Source organism: Cryptomeria japonica, chromosome 6 (genome assembly GCF_030272615.1).
Source record: "Cryptomeria japonica chromosome 6, Sugi_1.0, whole genome shotgun sequence".
Classification (NCBI taxonomy): Eukaryota; Viridiplantae; Streptophyta; class Pinopsida; order Cupressales; family Cupressaceae; genus Cryptomeria; species Cryptomeria japonica.
The window spans coordinates 617,022,408-617,045,675 of NC_081410.1; the positions used below are offsets into that span (position 1 = coordinate 617,022,408).

Genomic DNA, 23,268 nt, shown 5'->3' on the forward strand with positions numbered 1-23,268 from the left:
CCCATTATCCCTTTATCCACTTGCATCCTAACCTCTTCCTAATCAATTAACCCAAACCCATTCATAATCCCTTTTCCCTAAATTTGAGGAGGTCACTTCTCAAATTTTGAGTAAAGTCTTCTAAAAGCTTTAAAGCCTTTATCCATTCAACAAGCTAACTTGTTGAATACCCCCAAATTTGGAATGACTCTTACAAATTTGTCCCCAAAGTCTTCATAACCATTAATGGTTAACTCAACCCTCTAGCATGGTTAAAGAATTTCCCTAAACTCAACCTCCATGTAACCTAAGGGTCTCATCAAGCATTTATTGCTTTGACCATGGTTATCCTTAATCCTTTGCACAAGAATTTATCCTTTGGATAAAAGCTTTATCCAATGGGTAATCTTAACTTAACCTTAGCCCTTAACCCCTAGGATAACCATGAGGTCTTCTCAAGCATTTAATGCTTCTTACATCTCCTCTCAACCAACCTTATGTTGACAGTTGTCACCATTTCATTGGTGCCAATTGTAAACATGGATTCCCAACTTTCAAACTTAGCCCTTGATTAACTCTTTCAATCCTGACCATCCATTGCCCTATTTTTGCTATAAATAGAGCTCTCATTCTTCCATTTTGATGATCCAAGTCTTTAGCATCATACTTATACTAAAATCCATCCAAGCTTTAATATATCATTTGTGCTCATCATTTAGCCTCTCTTTTCAATAGGAATTAATCTAAATATGCATGTTTAGATTATTTTTCCTATCATTTAGCTTAATCATAGACTAATATAGCATGCTAGGATAGTCTTGTTACTAATCTTGTCATCTTATAACTAGTTTATTGCATTTATAGGATCATGCATAGCTTAGGATGCCTTTCATCTTAAAATCAAACAAAGCATCCCTCATTCTTGCATTTGTCATCCCTAAACCACTTTACTCAGTGATCTGAGAGAAAAGACATTGGTTTGAGGGACCTTGTGAGATAGAGAACCATGGAACCAACCTTGGGAAGCTGAGCCATACCTCATGACTCCATAGCTTGCACCAAGAATTCCTATGGGTGTGTGAGCAAGGCTCCCTAGAACTCCATTTTTTACATTTCAAGTTCTATCGACCTGCTTTTCCCACATACAAGTTGAATTTGGATTTCCTGTAGTATTTCTTTTGTATTTTGTGAAGATAATATGTTGTAGGTAGTATTCTGAAGATGAAATTTAAGTCAACACAATAACCTCTCTTCATCTGGGTCATTCGCTAGTGGATTTTCTCCTTGTTCTTCCAAAACTTCTTCTTCATCTTCACTCACATCTTCAACATGTCGTCCTCTTCTCTGGATCGTTTCAGTAACTTCCAATCAGGCTACAATTCCTCTTAACATTTCCATCACAACAAGTTCTGCATTTCCATACGCTCCACCATTTCTATTTCTTCTTCGTGCCATCTTCACGTTAGTCCTCTGCAGCTACAAGCCAGATCCTCAATTTGCCACCCTACAACAAAAATCTTATAGGACAACACAATCTCCGAAACAAAGTCTCGCTCTGATACCACTTGGTGCAGTCATAGTTAGGAGGGACCTCAAAGAGATTATTCTGGACCATGCAACAAGAGTTAACACAATGGAAATAAAACAATATGATGGAGGTAATGCTGAACAGACTAGATTATATCTTGAAAATCAATTGCAATCTACCGACAACATGCGGGCTTACAGATTTCAGCTCACAAGCCTGGTTACAACATGCTCGAATATAGTATTGGTCAACTCTGGACCTCTTAACCTAAAGATCTATCTTCTATGTCCTAACTACTAATTTCTACAAGTTTAATTACATCGATTGATATAATCAAGAGGAATCCATGTCAGGCCAAGAAGAACCAAATGACAATGAAGAAGATGAAACATGTTAAACAACCAGGTCAACCTCCGCCAAAGAGAATCCTCCGGCAAATTCAAAGGATGAAGTGGGGACCTAAGGGAAGGTCAGCCACATGCCAAAGAACGTTGGAAACAACGAATTGAGGCTCCTCATGCTACGAAAAGGATCTACACGATCCGGTGAGCAAATGCAAAGAAACACAGAATGAAATGTTGAACTGCAAAACATGAACAAACTGAAAAGAAACTTTTTTTTTTTTTGGTTGATGCAAGATTGCCAAGATTGCATCACTTTAGCATGGACTTGTTATGCATCCCAATCGTAATTTATTTATAAACTTGGATCAAATCATTATCATCTTCATCAGCCAGGAATTGCTTAAACCAAAAGGCTGACCGTTTCTTATATCTTTTTAGATGAGGATCTGAGTAATCCACATACAAGATCCCAAAACGAAGACTATATCCAAACGAAAGTTCAAAATTGTCAGCTATACTCCACACCAGATACCCTCTTACATCTGCCCCTTCTCTGCATTGTAACATAACAAAACAATCATATCAAAGAATTTTTTTAGAATTTTAGTTTAAAATTATATTTTAAGTTCAATTTTTTTTAGATGGTTTATTTGATATTATACGATTTTTTTCATATCTATTAGTGCAATTTTAAAAGAATCACTTCAACAAATCAAAACTTAGCATATGTTGTTTAAGCTCTTCTAATTTTAATACAAATGTACACATACATATAAATACAAGTCTTACTCGATAGCTTGCAATAGACATGAAAGATATTCTTTATGAAAACTGATCCGAGTTGTATCATTAAGTGCATCCTCCAAAGGAATAGAAGAGTACATGTTCTTGTCAGCCATTCCTGTTGTTTTGAAACAGAAAAAGACATCACTTAAATCTTCTGATTTTGACTATGGGGTCGATAGAATGCACTGATTTCATAGTGTGTTTTATATGAGGCCGGTGCATGCTATCGTCCCATAGACGATTCTAAATCTTCTTAAGAATCTATTATAAATATTCATTAAAAAATTTAATGTTTAATATTTTTAAATTAATATTTTTTTGGATTTGATAGTGTAGACTTATATTACTTTTATTTCCAATCCAACTCCATAATTCATCATCAAATATTATTAAAAAAAAAAAAAAAAACTCCATTACTGCTCACCATTCTCTGTGATGTATATTGGAGGGTTCTGATATTGGTTTTTAATATATTCAACGACCAACTTGATGCCTCTTGGAACAATATAGAAGCTTATAACTGAAGTTTGATAAGCAGTCTGCAAGGCAACAGGTTAATTGTCAGCTACGTTTATTAACATATACTAATCATTAAGAAGAATTCATTATAATCAACTGTGTACCAGTTCACCAATGGGAACTCCATCTCTTACACCTGAAAGCATTAATGTACATGTTCCAGTCCAAATAAAGATCAGATTCAAAACATTAAATTATCATCAAGATTGTAAGCAGAGATGAGTAAAGAACCTGTCATATTTATTGCCATATCTTCCAAGTAATCTGTTAAATTCGATGAGGGAGGATCATCTGCCACATAGTTTGTAGAGTAATGATTAATACCCACAAAATCCAGAGACCCCTTCACAGCCCTAATCTCTTCCTCTGTAAAAATGGGAAGCCGAGAACCAACTCTACTGCGCATAGAGGCAGGATAATCTCCATGGAATATTGGATTTAATATCCTACACACCAGTGAGATTATTCCTGTTAAAAAAAACTTTGATGCCCACATATTTTAATTTTAAAATTAAGGGGAGGGAAAAAAATAATTCGAAATGATAGTTAAAAAGAATATCATCAAATTTTAAATTCTATCTAGATAATTATTTAATATTTTTTAATTATAATTTTAAAAAATTAACTGGTTAAATGTAATTGGTCACTTGAAGTTTCACTTAAACAACACATTTTAAGCTTTATCTTATTTATGTGGTTCATTTGAAATTACATCATTTCTTTGATTTGTTAGGGGGTCATCTAAAATCACATTAATAGGTGGATTCTACTATTGATATGATTTTAGATAAGAGTTTTGACTTGCTTAGGTGGGTCATCTAAAATCACTTTAGTAGATGGGCCCTACTACCCATAGCGTGATTAGCTTTGACTTAGGTGGTTCATGTGAACTCCACTAATAGGTGGGTCCTACTACCTATTAATGTGATTTCATATAAACCACCTGAACAAGTCAAAGCTTAGAGTGTAATCAAAGCTTGCCCATGAGGATGATGGTATGTTCCTTAATTATGTCATCCACTTAATCCAAAAAAAGAAGAAAATAATATCATCCACAAAAGATTCAAACACAAAGATATGAAATAAGGAATGAGGCAATGATTGTATGACTTATGTCTTTGATGGAAAAGATACCCCAAGATCTTTAACTCTCAACCAAAAAAATATCAACATAATTTTAAATCCATAATAAACAAATATCCTTTGTAACCCTCATACGCTATCCTATCCTACCTTATCCTACCTTATCTTAATACAATCTGCATCAACTATCTCATCCCATTTATTGATCTCAAAATAAAAAATTTAACATAATTTTAAATCCATACTAAACAAATATCCTTTGTAACCTTCATACCCTACACTCAAGCTATCTCATCCCGTTTATTGTTCACAAAGTTTCTTATCCCTATCTCTCAATAGATTATCTTATGTTCTAAAAGTCAAACCTTATCCATATCAAAAATTAAAAATTATTTGTAAATTTTCGTAGCCGTTTATATAGATTACATCTAATACATACCACCCAATAGTGAAGTCGGCAATCCTTGCAGCTGCCTTTAAGTCTTGTGAACTGTTTGTAAGTGGTTCATACCACTCTGCTAGCAGTGTAAGACCGATGGAGGAATTGAGATTTCGAGTGGCCTGCCAGAAGCTCTGACACAATGATCAGTTCAACCACACATATATGAATAGTTAAAAAAGTTGCTAATATAAGATTATGATGCTTAAGAGCCAACCTTAAACTTCCTAAACCGTTGCACAGCTGCTGCATGAGAAAGAATTTTGTGATGGACAGCAATGTAAGGTTCTGTGGTGGAATTTCCTGCACTGCAATTTCCAAAAGGAGCAGAGCACCTTCCAGGAGCATTCTTGCCAATATCATAACCTGTAAGACCTTGTAAATTTGGCTCATTTATTGTTACCCAATACTTTACACGGTCTCCAAATAGCTCAAAACATGTCTCTGCATAATCTGCAAAATCCTTGCTGCCCACAAACAAGAAACCATTCATAACAACCCTCTTAACAAGAAGGTGGGATTCAATGGAACTCCACACAAAAGACTCTTCTAATGCTTCTCCTATTCAAGAATCCACACATTATGAACTCAACTGGATACCTAGGAATAGAAGCAATAGTACAATTTATCAGAGATGTGGGTCTTACACAATCTGTGAGTCTAACCACCCTCCATATTCATCTTCGAGTACTTGTGGAAGATCAAAGTGGTTTAGGGTCACAAACGGTTCAATCCCTATCAATAGTCATGAACAATTGTTAATGTCAAGGGGCATTCTACAATGATAATAAGAGGTGCAGTTTAATGACTTCAATGTATTAACAAAAAAATTTATCTTATTTTTGTATGAATATGTGTATCAGATTTTATTGATTAAAAAATATATACATATATTCACAAAAAAATATAAGACACAAGGTCACTCGTTAGAGTGACATGGACAATGCAACAAAGTTGCCTAAGCAACGAGAGCAACACCATTGGAAGTGGAGAAGGCCCATCATCCCATTTATGCCACACATCAGTGGGTCCAGGGTGATGTCAGGTATGGACTGCTCCTCTTCAACATTAATTACATGTAAATAAAATAGTTTAATATCTTTCAATTTTTTTTAGGTAGATGTATTTAAGATATCTACATATCTCTAAAATACAATACAATTTGAATATCACGTATCTTTTTGCTATTTGAATACCATGTTTTAGAAGGCCATCGATCAGATTGTTATAATATTTTACTCCTCCAAAATTGACAGGCCCTCTTCCTTCTGCAATTCCCCGCCATGAAATCACAGTTAACTCACCAAATAAAACAAACACCTTTTAGCAGAAGAAAAATAAACAGCGGGAGTTCTTACCTGGAATCAAACGAGGCCAAGAAATTGAAAACCGGTAGACATCCATTCCAATTTCTGCCATCATCTCTATATCTCCCTGGATTTCATTAATTTATCCAAAGCTAATCTGACAATTTTTCTTATAAATTTCAAAATTGAGGCAACAGTAACCAAGCAAGCAAAACATAAAGAGACCACCACCCACTTGGTAAAGATGGTATTGATCAATGGCAATATCCCCATTGCTATCATCATCAATCATCCCTGTCAATACCCATATACTATTAAACCATTAAATTTACAAGGGCTAAAACCCACCAAACAAACAAAAACCCTAAATTGCAGAATTTAATAATGTTGTACATTAAAACCCATGTCATGTAAGGCTGAACTTTTTTCTTCTTCTAAAACAAAAAGAGGCATCTTGAGCTAACCAGGTAAATGCGAGAAAGTATCCCAAATGCTGGGCCATCGCCCATCCTCAAATATAGCCCCTTCCAACTGTGATCATCATGACAAACATAAATTATAAAGTATAGTCTTTAAAAAGCACAAACACATCAAGATAACATCATATCATTTTATAAAAGGTTTCTGATTTCTTCAAAATCTGTTTTATTCTTAATGAAAAATGTTATATTATTACAAATAATCTGATTATTTTTGCATTCACAGATTGGATAATATATTCATACTAAATTAAATAGAAAACCGATATTATTTTTCCAATGAACTGCTGTTGATTGACTGAAACTTCAAATGATTTTTGATGAATTGAATTATCACAACTGAATCGAAAGAGACTTCTGCTACTTCTGCAATAAATAGATCTCTGTAATGGGTCATCCAAAAAAACTGCACAAAGTTCACTTATCCTTATAATTACTTGATATGCAGAAGAAGCTGTGCCAAAGAGAAAAGTAGACGGGAAGCTCTTTCTATGGATTGCATAACTGATTGGGATTGAAACCAAAAGCAATGATATCCACACAGTGATAGTACTAACAATGTAACAGCGGATTTCCATTTTTGCTTTACAATTATTTGTGCCAGTCTAATAGATGTATACCTTCATAATCTATTTATAGAAAAACAAAATTATAACTATTTTATGTAATCCACGCGCAGGTTATTTTGTTGTTGCTCTTCACATCTGCTGTTCAAAATGCAACAGAAAATCAATGCCAGTGTTTTGACTGGTTGGTTTGATGTATTTTATTGTAGCCGATCAGACTTCATTTTCAGGAGAGTGGATAAAAGAAATGACTACGTGGCCATCAATAGATCCACTCACACTCTTATAGATATATCTACCTAAAAAATTGATGGATATCAATTTAGAGTATTTTTATTTATTTAAAAATTATTTTATTTTATTTTGAAATATTTTGTATATTGTTTCTATTTTATTTTGAAAATTTGTACTTGTAGTTTCTATTTTATTTTGAAATTTTCTGCATGTTTCTATTTTCAGCTCGACCCTTCTTGTCTCCAAGTTGACAGTAAGTGTAGTGTCCTAAATTGTACCCGATGCATTTATGACACTTGTGCATGACGCTTAAGGCACTTATGACGACTCTACGATCAAAATTACAATATTTTGTCATCATAGGACCTTCATCCCAAAGATTATTGTTAGCCCTGTCAGCCCTTTGGGACCTATTCCTGAAAGACGGCAGGGCGACATGGGGATGTCCACGCACTATGCTAATGTCCCAAAAAACGTCGGATTTTAAAAACTATCGGTGACCCAAATGCATGTCGACGCGTGTCCTTTGGCCCATGTCATGTCGTAACGGCTCTCCACGCTCATTTCGAATTAAAAACCCTTTCCAACTCATTTGGAGGGGTTCCCACTTTGGGTTCTTGGCTCTTGATCTTTGCACTCTCCCAAGCTCTCTCAAAAATGTCTCTTTGGAAAGCTCTTGACTCATACAAAATCAACATTAAAAGCAAGTTATCAGCACCAACATCAAGCTTCCTGATCTTGTGGTGGCTTCTTAGAAATTCATCTACCAAGTGGGCTTCGTCACACTCGTCGTGCCAAATATCAAGGAGAGTTTGATTTCCAAACTTACTCTCTCTATTTCAGTTTCATGCAATGAGTCCTTTGCATTCATAAGTGTATTTACGAATCTTCCAATATTTATTTGCATGCAATAGGAATTAGATTTCCTTTTGCATCTATTTACCAATTTACCAATTTGTTCCAAGTTATCTATTTTCCAATCTATACCAATCTGGTTGTTTGTGGTGGTGTAAACACCTAAGTGGGGGTCTGATTGAGGCGGGCCCCTATATAACCCCAACATTTTCCCCCTTTTCTATGTGCATAGATGTAGGTTTGATCCAGCACTTCAGCTCTGAGACTTATTGCTTTTTGAATGTACAGACGATAGCGTAGCGCGCTGGCATCCGCTCACCATGTTGGCATCCTGAACCCGAGAGCCTCCCAGGTTCCTCATTTGCCCTATCTTTTTTGCTTCATATTTTTGTTTAAGCAGATTTATTTCACTCATATTTTATACATTTGTAGCATCATAAAATTGCGACCCTTGCAATTTTGACCGCATTTTGGGCCCTCACCTTTGCGACTGCATCTCCGGCCCTCACCTTTGCGACTGCATCTCCCTACTCAATTGGGACCCCTCTTTGCATCATTCCTCCAAATCTCCTCCTGTTTCAGCTTGTGTGCCACCTTGTGACCCTGTCCAAACCCCAAAATAAGGCAGGACAGGGGCGTGGCACCCCTGTCCTCCCTCTTTGGGTGGCTCTAAAATGGGTCCATCTGATCCTTGATCCTAATTTGCTCTTCAAGATTTAAATTTTCCCTTTGTCAGCCTTCAGTGAGATGAAAATCAATTCTCCAAGGCAAGTATAAAAAGGGATTTAGTCCTCTCATTTGCATAAGCGGAAATTATGCAAGGATGGGTTGAAGATAAGCGAAATTGGGTAAACAAGTGGAAGGTCTCCATTATCAAGCATTCAAGCATTCAAGTCTTCAATCATCGTCTTCGTCATTCATCCATTGGAGCAGCATTACAACATCCATTTGCAAGTATGTGTGTGTGTTAGGGTTTTGTCATGTTACATGCCATTTCATACGACACTTGTGATTACATTCAATAAGCAAAGCAAACATCATCAACAAATTGTAGATCTACAACATATACATTTCCATTCTTCACATTTAAGCATTTGCAATTACTTTCTTTCAAAGTTGACTCCTCAATCGAGGTTTGACTAAGGCAAACCCCTATCCACAACCCTTCTTCCCTTCTTTTTTGTGTGTAAGTTGCAGGTGCACGGCTCTAATTGCAAGTTTAGGCTTCATTTTCAAAGACGGAAAAACCCTTTTCAGCACGCGGATTTTTTGGAGGATCAAATGCAACTTCAACCTGGTCATGACAACTTTTCTCCAAATTTTCAAGGCAGATCTGTATCAGTCTAAATATCTTAGATCTGAAGTTACAGCGCAATCCAGAATCGGTAGCTCCTTATTTCATCCATTTTATCTTCATTCTCTACATAGTCAACATATCTATTTACAAAAGAGGGAAAATTACATTCTGATCCTTGCAATCCACTTGGCATTCACATCCTTATTTCCCTTGGATTTGGAACTAGTGGATTCAACCCCTCTTTTGAATGTAAAGTATCTTCCAAGTGAAAATCATCCTAGTGGTTTCCTTTCTCTCTCCTAGGTGGGGAACCACTAGGATCCAATTTTCCACTTTACATTTTGGTGAACCCAACATCTTACATCTTAATTATAATTCCTTATTGTTGGATTTGAATAATTGCAATTTGAATTTTAGAATTTCATTTCCAAGTTTAATCTTTTTGTAACTTTTAGAGGTTTATTGCATAAAAACCCTAATTTTCATTTTTAGGAAATTAAGCTTGTAAAGTATAGCATTTTAGTTGCTTATTCAGATCTGGTTTCTCTTTCTAAATTACAATTCAAATTTGTCTTTTCATTCTGAAAAATTAAGTGGTTAAACAATAAAACCCTAATTTTTAGGAATCTCTTATTTCGACCTTTTACTGCTAATTTAACCAATCTAGACATCTCCAAATCAGTTGTTTTTTTAATCCGCAATAAAATCATAATTTCTATAGTCCCTAAAAAATTTCAAAAAAAGTTGGTCGGATTGGGTACAACTTGCACCCGATCCCTAGCTTTTTTCCTGAAATTTTGAGAATCGGAATTGACTATATTTTTCTGCTTAAATCCAGGAAATTGGCATACTTTATCAATTTTTATACCTCTTAAGGATGAAAACAAATTCAAATTCCAACACTCTCCACTTTTAAATTAACTTTCATAAAAAGATCCTAATTTTAGATCTTCTTTTTCAGCAAATTAAGATTTTAATTAGGAGACTTTCAATGGCAATCAATGGGCTAGATTTATTTTCCATTTCACATATAATTTCATTGTTTTTAACATATATTTATTACAATCATGTGTTGGATAATGTCTTCTTTCATTTCACGTTGCTTCTTTTCATTCATAGCGCTTGGTCATATTGTGTTGCTAGGATATCAAAGTCACTTCCTTTTCAATTTGATCTCAAAGCTTTCATGTATCATTTATGTTGTATTATGGTGATGTTATTAACAAAATGCATTTCATATGTTAATTTCCTTAAGGCTTTTGTAGATCCCAATCTTAGAGATCCTAATCCTTGTATCTCTCCTAGGGTATCTTGTGTGAATGAGATGAGAGATAATACTTCAACCAATGATCTTTTTAAAAGAAAGCAAGCATTGGAAAGCAACATGGGCCCATCTTCTTCTCATACACATACCCTTGAGCAAGGGGGCAAAATCAAAATATTAACATTCTTACATCTTTAGACCCTCCTTATTCTCCTAGGACATATCTTCAATATCAAAATATATGTAGAGGATGATGTTATGCATTTTATTCATGATCTTTCCCCTCACATAGAAATAAGTAAAAATGAGCCTTTAGATGATGAATATGTCATCCCCAATCTCCCAAAAAGGATAAGCATGCTGAAAGAAAGAAGACTATCCTTTCACATGATATTCCTTCTTCATCTACAAATCCTTTTATTCCCCCTTACACATCAGACTTCAAAGAAATTCATGATTCTATTCCCCCACCTTGTCATTCGCAACATTCTTATAGTCGTGGCTTTAATATAATAGCAAAACAAGGTTTTAGAGGACAAGGACTTGGAAAATTTGAACAAGGAATTTGTGTCCCTATAAACCTTCCCACACAAGCTACTATAGAAGGCCTATGAAATGAGACTCATCTCTATGGATGAACTCCATAGGCTCCAAAACTTTAAAAACCATCTCCAAAGACAACAAATCAAAATAGCTCACAAAAATGCTTCTTCTTCAAAACATCATTTTTGCTCATTTCATCAAACCCACGATCACAACGCTGACGATTTCCTTGATTTTCAAAAATCTATTCAAAAAGGCATAGACAATGGCAAAATTAGAATCGTGGATAATAATCCTTCTTCTTCTAACAATTTTTCTCCTCCATGTCAAGAAGATGAATTAAAACATATTTATCATCCCGAAAGACTAGCTACAAGAATCTATTGGAGATTGAAATATGATAAGAATATTTCTTTTCCTCTTAAATAGTAGAACAACAATCTTGAGCAATTGAAAGGTGATGAATATTACATTTTTCATGATTCATATTCGCATTCTCTTGGAAAATGTCATGCATTTAAGAAATTTGTTCAAAAGCAATATATCTTGCATAGATATGTCTTACAATAGATCTAGTTGTATTTCTTAGCAAAAACATAGTACCTTAGCACTTCTTTTCTCTTCATGTTGCTCTTCACCCTATGACATAAGTAGCCAACTTAATTGGGGCTCTTTATCATTTGTGGTGGTGTTATTTCAATTTTAAATACCTTGGGGTAGCAACATGAAGTTCACTTTCTTTCTTCTTTCTATGGATTTATCTTTATCTTTGTGCATTATTCATTATCAAATCTCCTTTCTCACATAGATTTATTCTTATGTGAGCATATAATTGTTCTTTGGTTCTCCTCTTTGCTTGGAGAGAAGTGTCTTTAATGAGTAATCCACTTCTTCTCTTGCCCTCATTCTCTTGGAAAACTTACCTCTTCTATGCTACCGGTTATTCACAAGTATGTGTTGCCCCCTAGCATGGAATGATCTCTTGTGAAGTACACGTCCCTTCCTTGAGAGCATTTATTCCATTAGGAAGGCATATCGCTTGAAAATAATCACCATTAGAAGATGTGTAACACTTCCTTGTTCTTCTCACTTGGGGGGCAAGGATTCCGCTCCTTTCTCTTTATTTCTATCTCATTTATCATTATTTCCTTTAGGGGATGCATTGTTCATATGTGATTATCATTTCTTACAATGGTATGTTCTTATGACTAATCCCCCTTGGGGAATATGTGATGCTCTTTCTCTCTTCTCTTAAGAAGATTACCACTTCTTGAGACATGTATTTTACATATACTAAGGTCTTTTCTTACATACGTAAGTACATTGTGTGTTTTCTTATGTTTAATCTCTCTCTAGAAGATTGAGTAAGCTCTTCTCATTGTCCCTACACTTGGGGGGGAATGATGTCTCTCTCTCTCTCTCTCTCTCTCTCTCTCTCTCTCTCTCTCTAAGGATCCACTCTTTCCTATTTTGTTGATGGTGTGAGTTTTATTACTTGATGGCATTCCTTGTGTGAAATTGTTGTTGTTTTCTCAAGGGTTCTCTCTTATACAATAGGTGTAAGTCCTTGACTATAACCTCTTTCACACTTGGTAATGTACATCTATAATAAATTCACCCATCCTCATTGGGATAAAAGTGAGTCATCCTTCATCAAGAATCCCTTTCACCTAGCAATAGGAGGAAGGATTAAATTCTTGTTCTCTTCTGCACTTCGTTCTAGAAGATGTTATATTTGTCTAAGATAAATCCTCTTGGAGGTAGATGTCTTTTGAGAAAATATATCTTCTCCTCCAAGGGTCTCCTTTACACTTATATCAAGATATCTCTTTTCAACTATCTTATCCTTACTTGAAGAGTATTCCCTCTCTTGATTGGATTTATGACATTGTTGCATAATGGATATCTTCTTAGTGTCAAAGGAAGGCATCCTTGTTCTACTATCCTTAAGATATCAACATTAAGCTACGTTGACATCTTAAGGTGGGGGCACCCACACTGCTCCTTTTGTATTATATTTCTCTCACACATTGTATCCCTTATACAGTGGGTCATTCTTCGAATGAGATGTCGCCACTTTTCTCTTATACAGTGGGTCATTTTCATAACAAGATGTTGCCACTTTTTTCTTATACAATGGGTCATTCTCAGAATGAGATGTCGCCACTTTTCTCTTATACATTGGGTCATTCTCATAACAACATGTGGCCACTTTTACACAGTGGGTCATTCTCAGAATGAGATGTCACCACTTTTCTCTTGTACAATGGGATATTATTGGAACCAGAGGGTAGCCTCTTAGAGTGAGATGTTGCCACTTTTCGCTTATGTAGGGTGATTATTCTCAGAACCAGAGCATAGTCTCTTAGATCGAGATGTCATTCCTTTCTTGACATTTGTACTATACATCTTATATAGGTTGTAGCATACTCGGGCATAGACTCCTATGAGGTGATTCAAACCTCACTTGCACACACGTGCACGAGGTTGAGTGGAACTAACAGTGTTATCACTCTCCTCTCTTACATGGATCACCTAGACAGAATCTAGGGGCTAGTTTTCCATGTCCTTTTTTTTCTCCATGGATCACCTAGTTCTAGGGACGCTATATCCAAGGTTCCTTTTGTTCGCCTTTATTCTCATGGATCTCCAAAGTGTGTATTCATGTTCTCTCTCTTCTTCATCTCATGAACTCATAGTTTTACTATTGTTGGTTCATGGATGATGTCAACTTCGCTCTTTTATATAATTATTGGTGTTTATGTGATGGCATTTGTCTTTGTGTTTCAATTAGTTGTTGAGACATTTGAGTATTGAGGTCTCTTTGACTAGTTGATTTATGGTCTTGTGTTTTGTTTTTGTCATGTGTCTCTTGTGCTTTGTCTTGTTTTGTTTGTCTTGCTCTTTTTGTTTTGTGTGCTTTTGCATACGTTTGAGTGAGTTCAGATCCTAAGATTGGGGGCTTATGTTCCTCAAGATTAGTGATGTCTTATATTCCTTGTGGTATTGCTTCGCATTTCTCATCTTTATCTCTTTCTTCTACTTTACTGGCAGTATTGGCATAAGCCATACTCCCGCTAAAGTGGGGGCTAAATGTAGCCTCATAAAATTGTGACCCTTGCAATTTTGACCATATTTTAGACCCTCACCTTTGCAACTGCATCTCCCTACTCAATTGGGACCCCTCTCTACATCATCCCTCCAAATCTCCTCCTATTTCAGCTCTTGTGACCCTATCCAAACCCCAAAATAGGGCATCACAAGGGTGTGGTGCCCATATCCTCCCTCTTTGGGTGGCTCTAAAATGGGTCCATCTGACCCTTGATCCTAATTTTCTCTTCGGGATTTAAATTTCCCCTATGTCGGCCTTTGATGAGATGAAAATCAATTCTCCTAGGCAAATACAAAAAGGGATTTAGTCCTCCCATTTGCGTAAGCAAAAATTATGCAAGGATAGATGGAAGATAAGAGAAATTGGGTAAACAAGTGGAAAGTCTCCATTATCAATCATGTAAGCGTTCAAGTCTTCAATCATCTTCTTCATGTTTCTTCTTCATTCATCCATTGGAGAAACATTACAACATCCATTTGCAAGTATGTGTTTATGTTAGGGTTTTGTGATGTTACATGCCATTTTATATGACACTGGTGATTACATTCAATAAGAAAAGAAAACATCATCAACAAATTATAGATCTACAACGTATACATTTCCATTATTCAGATTTAAGCATTTGTAATTACTTTCTTTCAAGGTTGTTTCCTCAACTAAAGTTTGACTAAGGCAAACCCCTATCCACAACCCTTCTTCCCTTCTTTTATGTGTGTAGATTGCAGGTGCATAGCTGTAATTGCAGGTTTAGGCTTCATTTTCAGAGATGAAAAAACCATTTTTAGCTCGCAGATTTTTTGGAGGACTAGGTGCAACTTCAACCCAGTCCCAACGAATTTTCTCCAAATTTGCAGGGCAGATCTATATCAGTCTAAATATCTTAGATCCGAAGTTGCAATGCAATCCAGAATCGGTAGCTCCTTATTTCATCCATTTTATCTTCATTCTCTGCATAGTCAACAAGTCAACATATCTATTTACAAAAGAGGTCAAATTACATTCCAATCCTTGCAATCCACTTGGCATTCAAATCCTTATTAACCTTGGATTTGGATCTAGTGGATTCAGCATCTCTTTTGAATGTAAAGTATCTTCCAAGTGAAAATCATCCTAGTGGTTTCCTTTCTCTCTCCTAGGTGGGGTACCACTAGGATCCAATTTTCCACTTTACAACATTCTATATGTATTCATTCATAGTTGTTTAGCTTGTTAGATAGTTAGTAGTTTAGTTAATTTTTTTGTTTTTTTGTGTTTTATCCGTAAGAACCAGGCACCTTTGTTTAGCTATGTGTTCTATCCACCTAAGACACTAGTGCAGCGCGTTATTGCCTTAGTTACAGAACCTTGCAAAGTTCACCAGAGGTTTGTCTCAGTTCTTTGACAGATCCAGAGCATTCCCTTTTTCTCCTGGCTCAACGTTGCGCCTATTCAAAAAGGTAATCAGATGGATAATTTGTCCTTGGGGATCTGTCTTTCCCAAGGTGGAAAATTCCATCCATTACATTTTGGTGAACCCGACGTGAATGATCTATATGTCATATCTTTTCCTCTTAGATTTTAATGCCTTTGATAAAGCATTTTCAAAAGATGATTTCAATGTGTTGGATGAAGTCTTAGACGACTTCCTTGATGTACCTCCCCCAAAAAGGAGTGCAAAGGATGAGTCGCCTTCCTTGACATCCTCATGTGAAGAAAAAACATTCATGAATGTCATTGTCGTCTCTACATCTCCTCAAAGGCCTAAGAGACCTTTCATTCATGTGACAACAGCTTGTCCTTCCCCCAAGAAGGTTAAGTCCATCAATAGAAAGCCTTTAAATGGAGAAACTTTTGATCTATATGCCAGATTTATGCAATCTAGACAACCGTCTTATAAAACCATTGCACACATGTATAACACTCGTAATAATAAGCAAGTTCCCAGACAAAAACAACAACAACAAATTTCTTTACCGCCTTCTCAACCGACTCTTCCTAAAGCGCCTATGTCGGCGGACAAGCAATCAAGTGATTACGATCTTATCGAGAAACTTAAGGTTACTCCAGCTAAGATCTCACTGTGGGATTTGCTTCAAACCACCCCGATATACCAAGGTATGTTGCATGAAGCTTTGCAAAAGATCTTGCTACCTTCCTCTACAAGATTGGCTAATGTGAATGCGTTGATGGATCATATTCGCATGGATTCGTCGAATATTACTTTCTATCTGCATGAACTTGCGCCTCCCGAGGTGAGGAATCTAGTGAATCCTTTCATGATTATTGTCCATGTGAATGGTGTGGGTGTCAAACAAACTCTAATTGATACTGGATTTGTGCTTAATGTTTGCGGATTGGACTTGCTACCAAAGATCAAAGTAGATCTGAAATATTTCGCAATGTCCTCTCTATACATTCGAGGTTTTGACACTGTGTAAAAACCATTATAGGAATTGTCATACTATTCTTGTAGGCTGGACCGGTAACCATTCCAACCCTTGTGCACATCATGTCACGTGCTTTATCATACAATCTTCTTCTAGGTAGACCTTGGTGTCATGCCTTGGGAATCATTTCTTCTACGCTTCATGGAGCAGTGAAGTTTGTACCTGATAACCGGGTTGTCATAGTTAGAGCTGATCATGAGGCTATGCAGTTATGTCAGATTGTTGTAGTTGGTCAGGTTGCTGCTACACCCTCATTTCATAATTGGGTTCCAAGCTTATCCTCTTCGGTGATAACTTCTTCTTGTGCCACCTCCCCTAAAAAGTTAGAGTGTAAGAAAGTAGAGATCCCTAAGGAAGTCACTAAAAAGGAGATGTCATATGAGTCCCTCACAATTGACACTCCTCAGATGGAAATGCTAGAATCATTGCCTAAAAAACAATCTCCAGTAAAGTCATCTTCTCCGTTGAAACTCAATGATGCTTAGGCAATGACTAGGGTTCTTTGGACTTCACTGATTCCTACGTTGATAAATAGAAAGTAGATCATGTCCACTTGAGTTTTCCAAAGATAGCATTCACTTCGGCTACGAAGGATGATTATGCATCCATAAAGTCGGTGACGCTTACCATGTGGATCATCTTTTCTATACCAAACCGCCATCATGGAAGGAGCTTCAATAGATCTATGGTCCTGGATACAAGCTAATATCTCAACTTGGGTGTGATGGAAGGGGTTATGGACCTAATGAGAAAGGCATTCAGATCCCTTTAGAGGCCGAACCTCGACACCACAACATTGGATTAGGGGATAGTCATACGGGATGAAAGGTGAAACCATGGTTGACAGTGAACATGATATTTATTGGCAATTGACACTCTATTAATTGGTTTCACTATGTTTTCATTGATGGCAACATGATTTTGTGTTTTGGCTTCATATGGTGTACCGGCAAGCACTTCACAGATTCTACACTGGCACCGACACTGGTAGGTCAGAAAGATTTTCTTTGGTCACCAGCAATGCAGGCCAACATGGTATAGTAAAGGCTATCGGTATTGGAGGCTAACTTATCTTGGATCCAGCATCGGTAACTTGTTTTAATGATTATTCATTTATATTAAATGGATGACATGTAATATGATATTGTGTATATCTTTGTAAGTCGACATAAGGCATAAATTTGTATAGGGTATATAGGGCATATTGATTAGATCATTTTAGATATGATAGGGAGGTAATGTAATGGATCATGATGTGAATGTAATGCGAAATATATCAGAGAGATTATGTATGTGAGGAATTTATTGTAAGGGTTATTCCAGTAAAGGGGTTTAGGGTTTCAACTAGAATAGGCAGAGCTTAAACCGGAACTGTATTCTGGCATAGAAGGTGTTATCTTAGTAGTTCAAACTTCTCTGGATTGTTTTCTGGAATTTTATGTAGTTAGTGAGGCTCCTATTGTGATTGAGCAGTGTGCTCTATGCTATAAGCCTTCCTACAAGTGCAAGCCCATCATATATTGTAATATCTCTTCATATGGCCAATGGATTGATATTGTGGGTCACAAATCCCACTGTGTTTTTTCCTCATTGAGGTTTTACATGTATAAATATGTGTTTTATGGTTCTCATTTATGTGTTTGGCTTATTGGTTGATTTACTTCTTTCAATTCTATTTATACCGGTATACCGGTTGGTGCATGAATGTTTTGTTAAGGCTAAAATCTACTATTCTGGTATAACACTGATTCACCCCCCCCCTCTCAATGTTATTGGTTTCCAACAATTTTGGCCAATCCCCTGCCTCTAGAGCTTGTTCATCTAGAACTCATTGATACTAGTGTATCGCCTGCTGATATTCCCTTGGACTTATTCCCTTCGGAAGAATCCTTGAAGGCATTTATAGGTGTCTATGAGGAGCTGCCCTCTTATCACCATAAATGTTGATTCCCATATTTCTTGAATGCTCAATCCTACTTTGGAGAATCTAGTGCATAGGGGGCACCTCTTTCCCATAATGAAGAGAAAATATATGTTTCTCATCTAGATGATAATAGTGCACTCCTACACGGGGAGACTACTGATGTTGTCATTGAGTGATAAGGCTCTGGATAAAATTATAAAGATTGGGAAGTGTTTGTCTCCTGAATAATCAAAATAATGTTCCGTGTTGTTACACCAATTCCCTGACATCTTTGCTTGGTCTTATGAAGAGATATCTGGCATTGATGAGTCAATTGTGGTACACAACATTGTTCTTAGTCTAGATGCTAAGCCGATGAAACAAAAGATTCGAAAGATGAATCCTAAGGTGGCCTTGTTGGTCAAGACCAAGATAGAGAAGCTCTTAAAAGATAGCTTTATCCGGCCTATTGATTACTCACCTTGGATCTCAAACATTGCACCGGTGAGAAAACCTAATGGGAGAATCCACATTTACATCAACTTTTGGGATGTGAATAAGACATCTCTCAAAGATGACTTTCCCCTCCTAAATATTTATATGATCATCGATTCGACTATAGGGTACACTTTGCTTTCATTTATGGATGGCTTCTTGGGTTATAATCAAATCTGCATTAACCTAGAAAATTAGTTTAAGATCGCCTTCACAACCTTGTGGGGGACCTTTTGCTAAGTCATCATGTCATTTGGGTTGAAGAATGCAGGAGCAACCTATCAACGAGCCATGACTTTGATCTTCCATGACTTCATTCATAAGATCTTAGAATATTATGTTGATGACATTTTGGTAAAATCCCTAGCATGAGGGACGCATGTTGAAAATATACGTCTGGTCTTTAAAAGACTTCAATTATATTAAATGAGACTAAACCCTCTTCAGTGTGTCTTCGGTGTTGACACAGGGAAACTCTTGGGGTTTATTGTCTCTTGCTGAGGAATTAAAAGAGATACAGATAATAAAGATTCTATCATCAACATGCCTCCATGTAGAAACATCTCTCAGCTTTATATTCTACAAGGGAAAGTCCAAGCCATCTATCAGTTTATGGTGTAAATGGCCAATCAGACTCTCCCTTTCACACAATTGCTGAAGAAGGATGTTCACTTTAAATGGAATGAAGACTGTCAAAAGGCTTTCAACTCCATCAAGGATTACTTGGCTAATCCTCCTATATTGATTTCGACTATATCTATCAGACCTTTCTTCTTATACGTCTCTGCTACATCTCATGCTCTAGCAACATTACTAGCTCGGTGTGATGATGAAGGTCGAGAGAGAGTTGTCTATTATGTTAGTTGTACATTGATATATTATGAAACCTGATATTTTGTCATAGAGAAAGAGTTCTTAGCTCTCATGCTCGTGACCTAGAAGCTAAGACATTACATTCTCCATGTAGAAACACAGGTCATTGCCAAAAATGACATCCTTAAGAACCTTTTTGCTAAATCTGATCTTTTTGGATGGTTGGCTTAATAGGTAATGCTGCTCTCTGAATTTGACCTAAAGTTCATCTCTCAGAAGTTAATTAAGGGACAATTTATGGAAGATCAGTTGGTCAATGCTCCCTCAAGCAAATATTTTCCCACCCTTGACCTCTTCTTCAATGAGGATGTCTTGATCATTGATCAAGGCCCTGTATGGGACATGTATTTTGATGGTTCAAGATGTCAAACTAGTTCCGAAGCAGGTGTAGTCTTTGCTTCGCTTGAAAGAAAACCGGTTCTCCTTTCATTCCTCTTGGAATTTCATTGCACCAATAACATCAATGACTATGAGGCCCTAATTGTAGGACTCCATGCTACGATTTCCATGGGTGTGACACATATCCACATCCATAGAGATTCTGAACTCATTGTAAATCAAGTGATAGGTGCTTATCACGTGGAACAGCTGAAGTTGTCTTAGTATAAAGATTTATTTTTGACTATTCTAAAGCAATTCGCTACTTACATGATTGATAACATCCCCCAAAGAGAAAAGCATCACGTAGATGCAATGGCAAGCGTGGCTTTCCTTGTAGGCCCCGATTTTGGCCAGGATGAGTACCACTTTGTAGTGCCAATCCTCTACTCCCTAGCAATTTCAGATTGCACATATCAAGACAATCTCATATACTTAGGAGAATGGTTTGCACATATATTCGATTATCTAAAGACCGGAAGCTTTCTCAAAGACACTAGTAAAAGTTCACGTGTGCGAATTCAGAAATTGGCTAGCTGTTATATCCTCTTATCTGATATCTTATATAGGAGATCATATAATGGTCTTCTTTTGCGATGTTTAAAAAAAGTCGAGATCCCTCTGGCCCTTTAGCAAGCCCACTTAGATTCTGGAGGTGGTCATTTTGGTGGTAAATCTTTGGTGCACAAACTTATTCATATGGGGTACTATTGGCAAACGATGGAGCAAGACTCCTTCACTTTTGTTAAGAAACGCCCTCAATGTCAACAACACAACAACTTGATTCAAGCCCCTGCATAGGGGCTCCGTAGTCAAGTTTCTTCGTGGCCTTTGAGACCTAGGGAATAGATATTAATGGTAAAATATAGCCTTTGTCATCTAAAGGTCATATCATCATTATTACCACCACAGATTACTTCATGAAGTGGGTCGAAGCAATACCACTGCATTCGACTGCCATCTACATGATTTGTGTTTTTATCATGGATAACATCACTTCTTGATTTGGTATACCTTCTACCCTCATTTCTAATAACGATACGCCATTTAAGAACAAAGAGGTCAAGTAGTTCATCGAGAAGTTCTGCATTCAACATCACTTTTCCACTCCTTACTATCCACAGTCCAACGGTCAAGCAGAAGAATCTAACAAAACCATCGAGCATATCTTACGTAAGATTGTCACTAAGCATGGTAAGGATTGGCATTCACAACTGATTTATGTGTTAAGGGCCCATCGCACGAGTGTCCTTACGGCTATAGGAACAACGCCATATAACCTCATGTATGGCACTGACACCATCATGCCTCTCGAATTGGATATTCCCTCCTTATGTATCTCCTTAAAAGGGGTTATCAATGATGATTCTTATCTCACTCTTCATCTAAATCAGCTAGAGCTATTAGATAAGAATCATTTTAAGGCCCTTCAACACCTCCAGGCTTATCAGAAATCTCAATCTTGCTAGTATAACCAAAGTGTGCTTCCTAGAACATTTTAAATAGGTGACCCAATCCTCTATGAGAACCAAATAAATGTCAATGTGTCACCTAGCCAACGTGGAAAATTTAGTCTGAATTGGTTAGGTCCTTACATCATCACTGCCTATGGTTTATCTTCCATGGATGGCACTCCTCTCAAAGAGCCTATAAATGTTGCGCACCTGGGTCAATACTATGTGTAGAAAAATACGTAATATGTGTGTTGCGTGTGATGCCTAGTTCCCTACGGTGGTCACGTCCTGACGTGTGTCCTTTGTCAACACAAACCTCTATTATTGTGTTATGAAGTTCCTATGCATAGCCATATCCACATGTGTGTGTGACTGTGTACATATGCTCTATTCTAAAACGCATAGATCATCATAGTATTTTACCATGCATGTATGAACATAATGACATGCAAAATGAAATCATGATAGCCATCTAATATACATCATACATCACATAAGCATATAATACAAATGAAAACATCCATCCATAATAACATGAGAGAGAAGATCAAAATATCGAATCACATCATATATATGTATAATGTATCATGTACATGTATCACATCACTACAAAAACACATGATGTTGTCGTATATGTGTAAAATACATCTGTATACATATGAAAAAGAATGCTATACATCATCTATCTAGAAATCAAAAATGTATCAGCCTGCTGGTGCTGACAAATCTTGGCCTGGTGTTGGTGGACCTCGGGCTATGGGACGTGTCCCTAAGCTGGCTAGCATCAGTTGATCTTGGTCTCTCCTTAGAGGCTACTGAATTGAGGTAGACTGTGATCTTGTGGCTATAGTGCTCCATGAGTATAGACCCCTTAGCTCCATAACGGTCTCTCACTACGTCATCAGCTCCTCCCATAGGTCAATCTATCACTGACGTGTGGCATCCAGATCCATCATCAAATGATGCTCTCGGGGGTGGTCTAGATGACCCATAGCACGAACTGGGGGAAATCCAACTATCACTAAAGGTCATAAACTTGGATCTGTAGAGCATCATGTGCTCTCTCAGCACTCTCAGCTCGCATCACTACCTGCTTTCTCTCTTAGGATAGTATGTACCTCCTGCAGGGTCTGATCCCATTGCCCCATCACAATGGCTAGCTGAGTTGCTCCCTGCACTATCTCCACTTGATCCTCCCCTAACAATGTCTGTAGTCATGCTACAGGCTCAAACAGACATATGTGTCATCCTGCCACCTGGATGGGCTGATAGGCATCTAGCACAGGACCCTGAGATTGCACATCTGGGATGATCTCTGCGAGTGACTGATAGACAAAACTCAGCCACTCTGCCATGCCCTCTGCAAACACAATAAGATCCTACATCATTTCCTTATCACATCAA

At 37.0% G+C, this 23,268-nt stretch overlaps 1 protein-coding gene across 5 annotated transcripts; it reads right to left on the reverse strand.

The window, feature by feature from the left end:
- Window positions 1-1,632: 1,632 nt before the first annotated feature.
- Window positions 1,633-7,203, reverse strand: LOC131056465 (coniferin beta-glucosidase). 5 transcript variants are annotated; one of them, XM_057990799.2, is made up of 13 exons: window positions 7,085-7,203; window positions 6,450-6,516; window positions 6,221-6,279; window positions 6,037-6,112; window positions 5,875-5,946; window positions 5,326-5,413; window positions 4,896-5,145; window positions 4,679-4,812; window positions 3,388-3,602; window positions 3,261-3,292; window positions 3,062-3,176; window positions 2,641-2,752; window positions 1,633-2,404 (listed from the first exon to the last, which is right to left on the reverse strand). In XM_057990799.2, the coding sequence occupies exons 1-13, from the start codon at window positions 7,088-7,090 to the stop codon at window positions 2,200-2,202; spliced, it is 1,431 nt and encodes a 476-aa protein (XP_057846782.2). In that variant the 5' UTR covers window positions 7,091-7,203; the 3' UTR covers window positions 1,633-2,199. The 5 variants fall into 5 exon arrangements, with proteins under 5 accessions (XP_057846782.2, XP_057846781.2, XP_057846780.2 ...); XM_057990798.2 differs by lacking the exon at window positions 7,085-7,203 and adding an exon at window positions 6,902-7,073 and having other exon boundaries at window positions 4,679-4,800; XM_057990797.2 differs by lacking the exon at window positions 7,085-7,203 and adding an exon at window positions 6,902-7,073.
- Between the last annotated feature and the right edge of the window lie 16,065 nt (window positions 7,204-23,268).

Coding starts and splice junctions, on each gene's coding strand:
- LOC131056465 (XM_057990797.2), bottom strand. CDS start 7,042: ATGGAAATCCGCTGTTACATTGTTAGTACTATCACTGTGTGGATATCA. Junction 5,947..6,036: donor TTGGCCTCGTTTGATTCCAG/GTAAGAACTCCC, acceptor GGGGAATTGCAG/AAGGAAGAGGGCCTGTCAAT. Junction 2,753..3,061: donor AATATACATCACAGAGAATG/GTGAGCAGTAAT, acceptor TCAAAACAACAG/GAATGGCTGACAAGAACATG.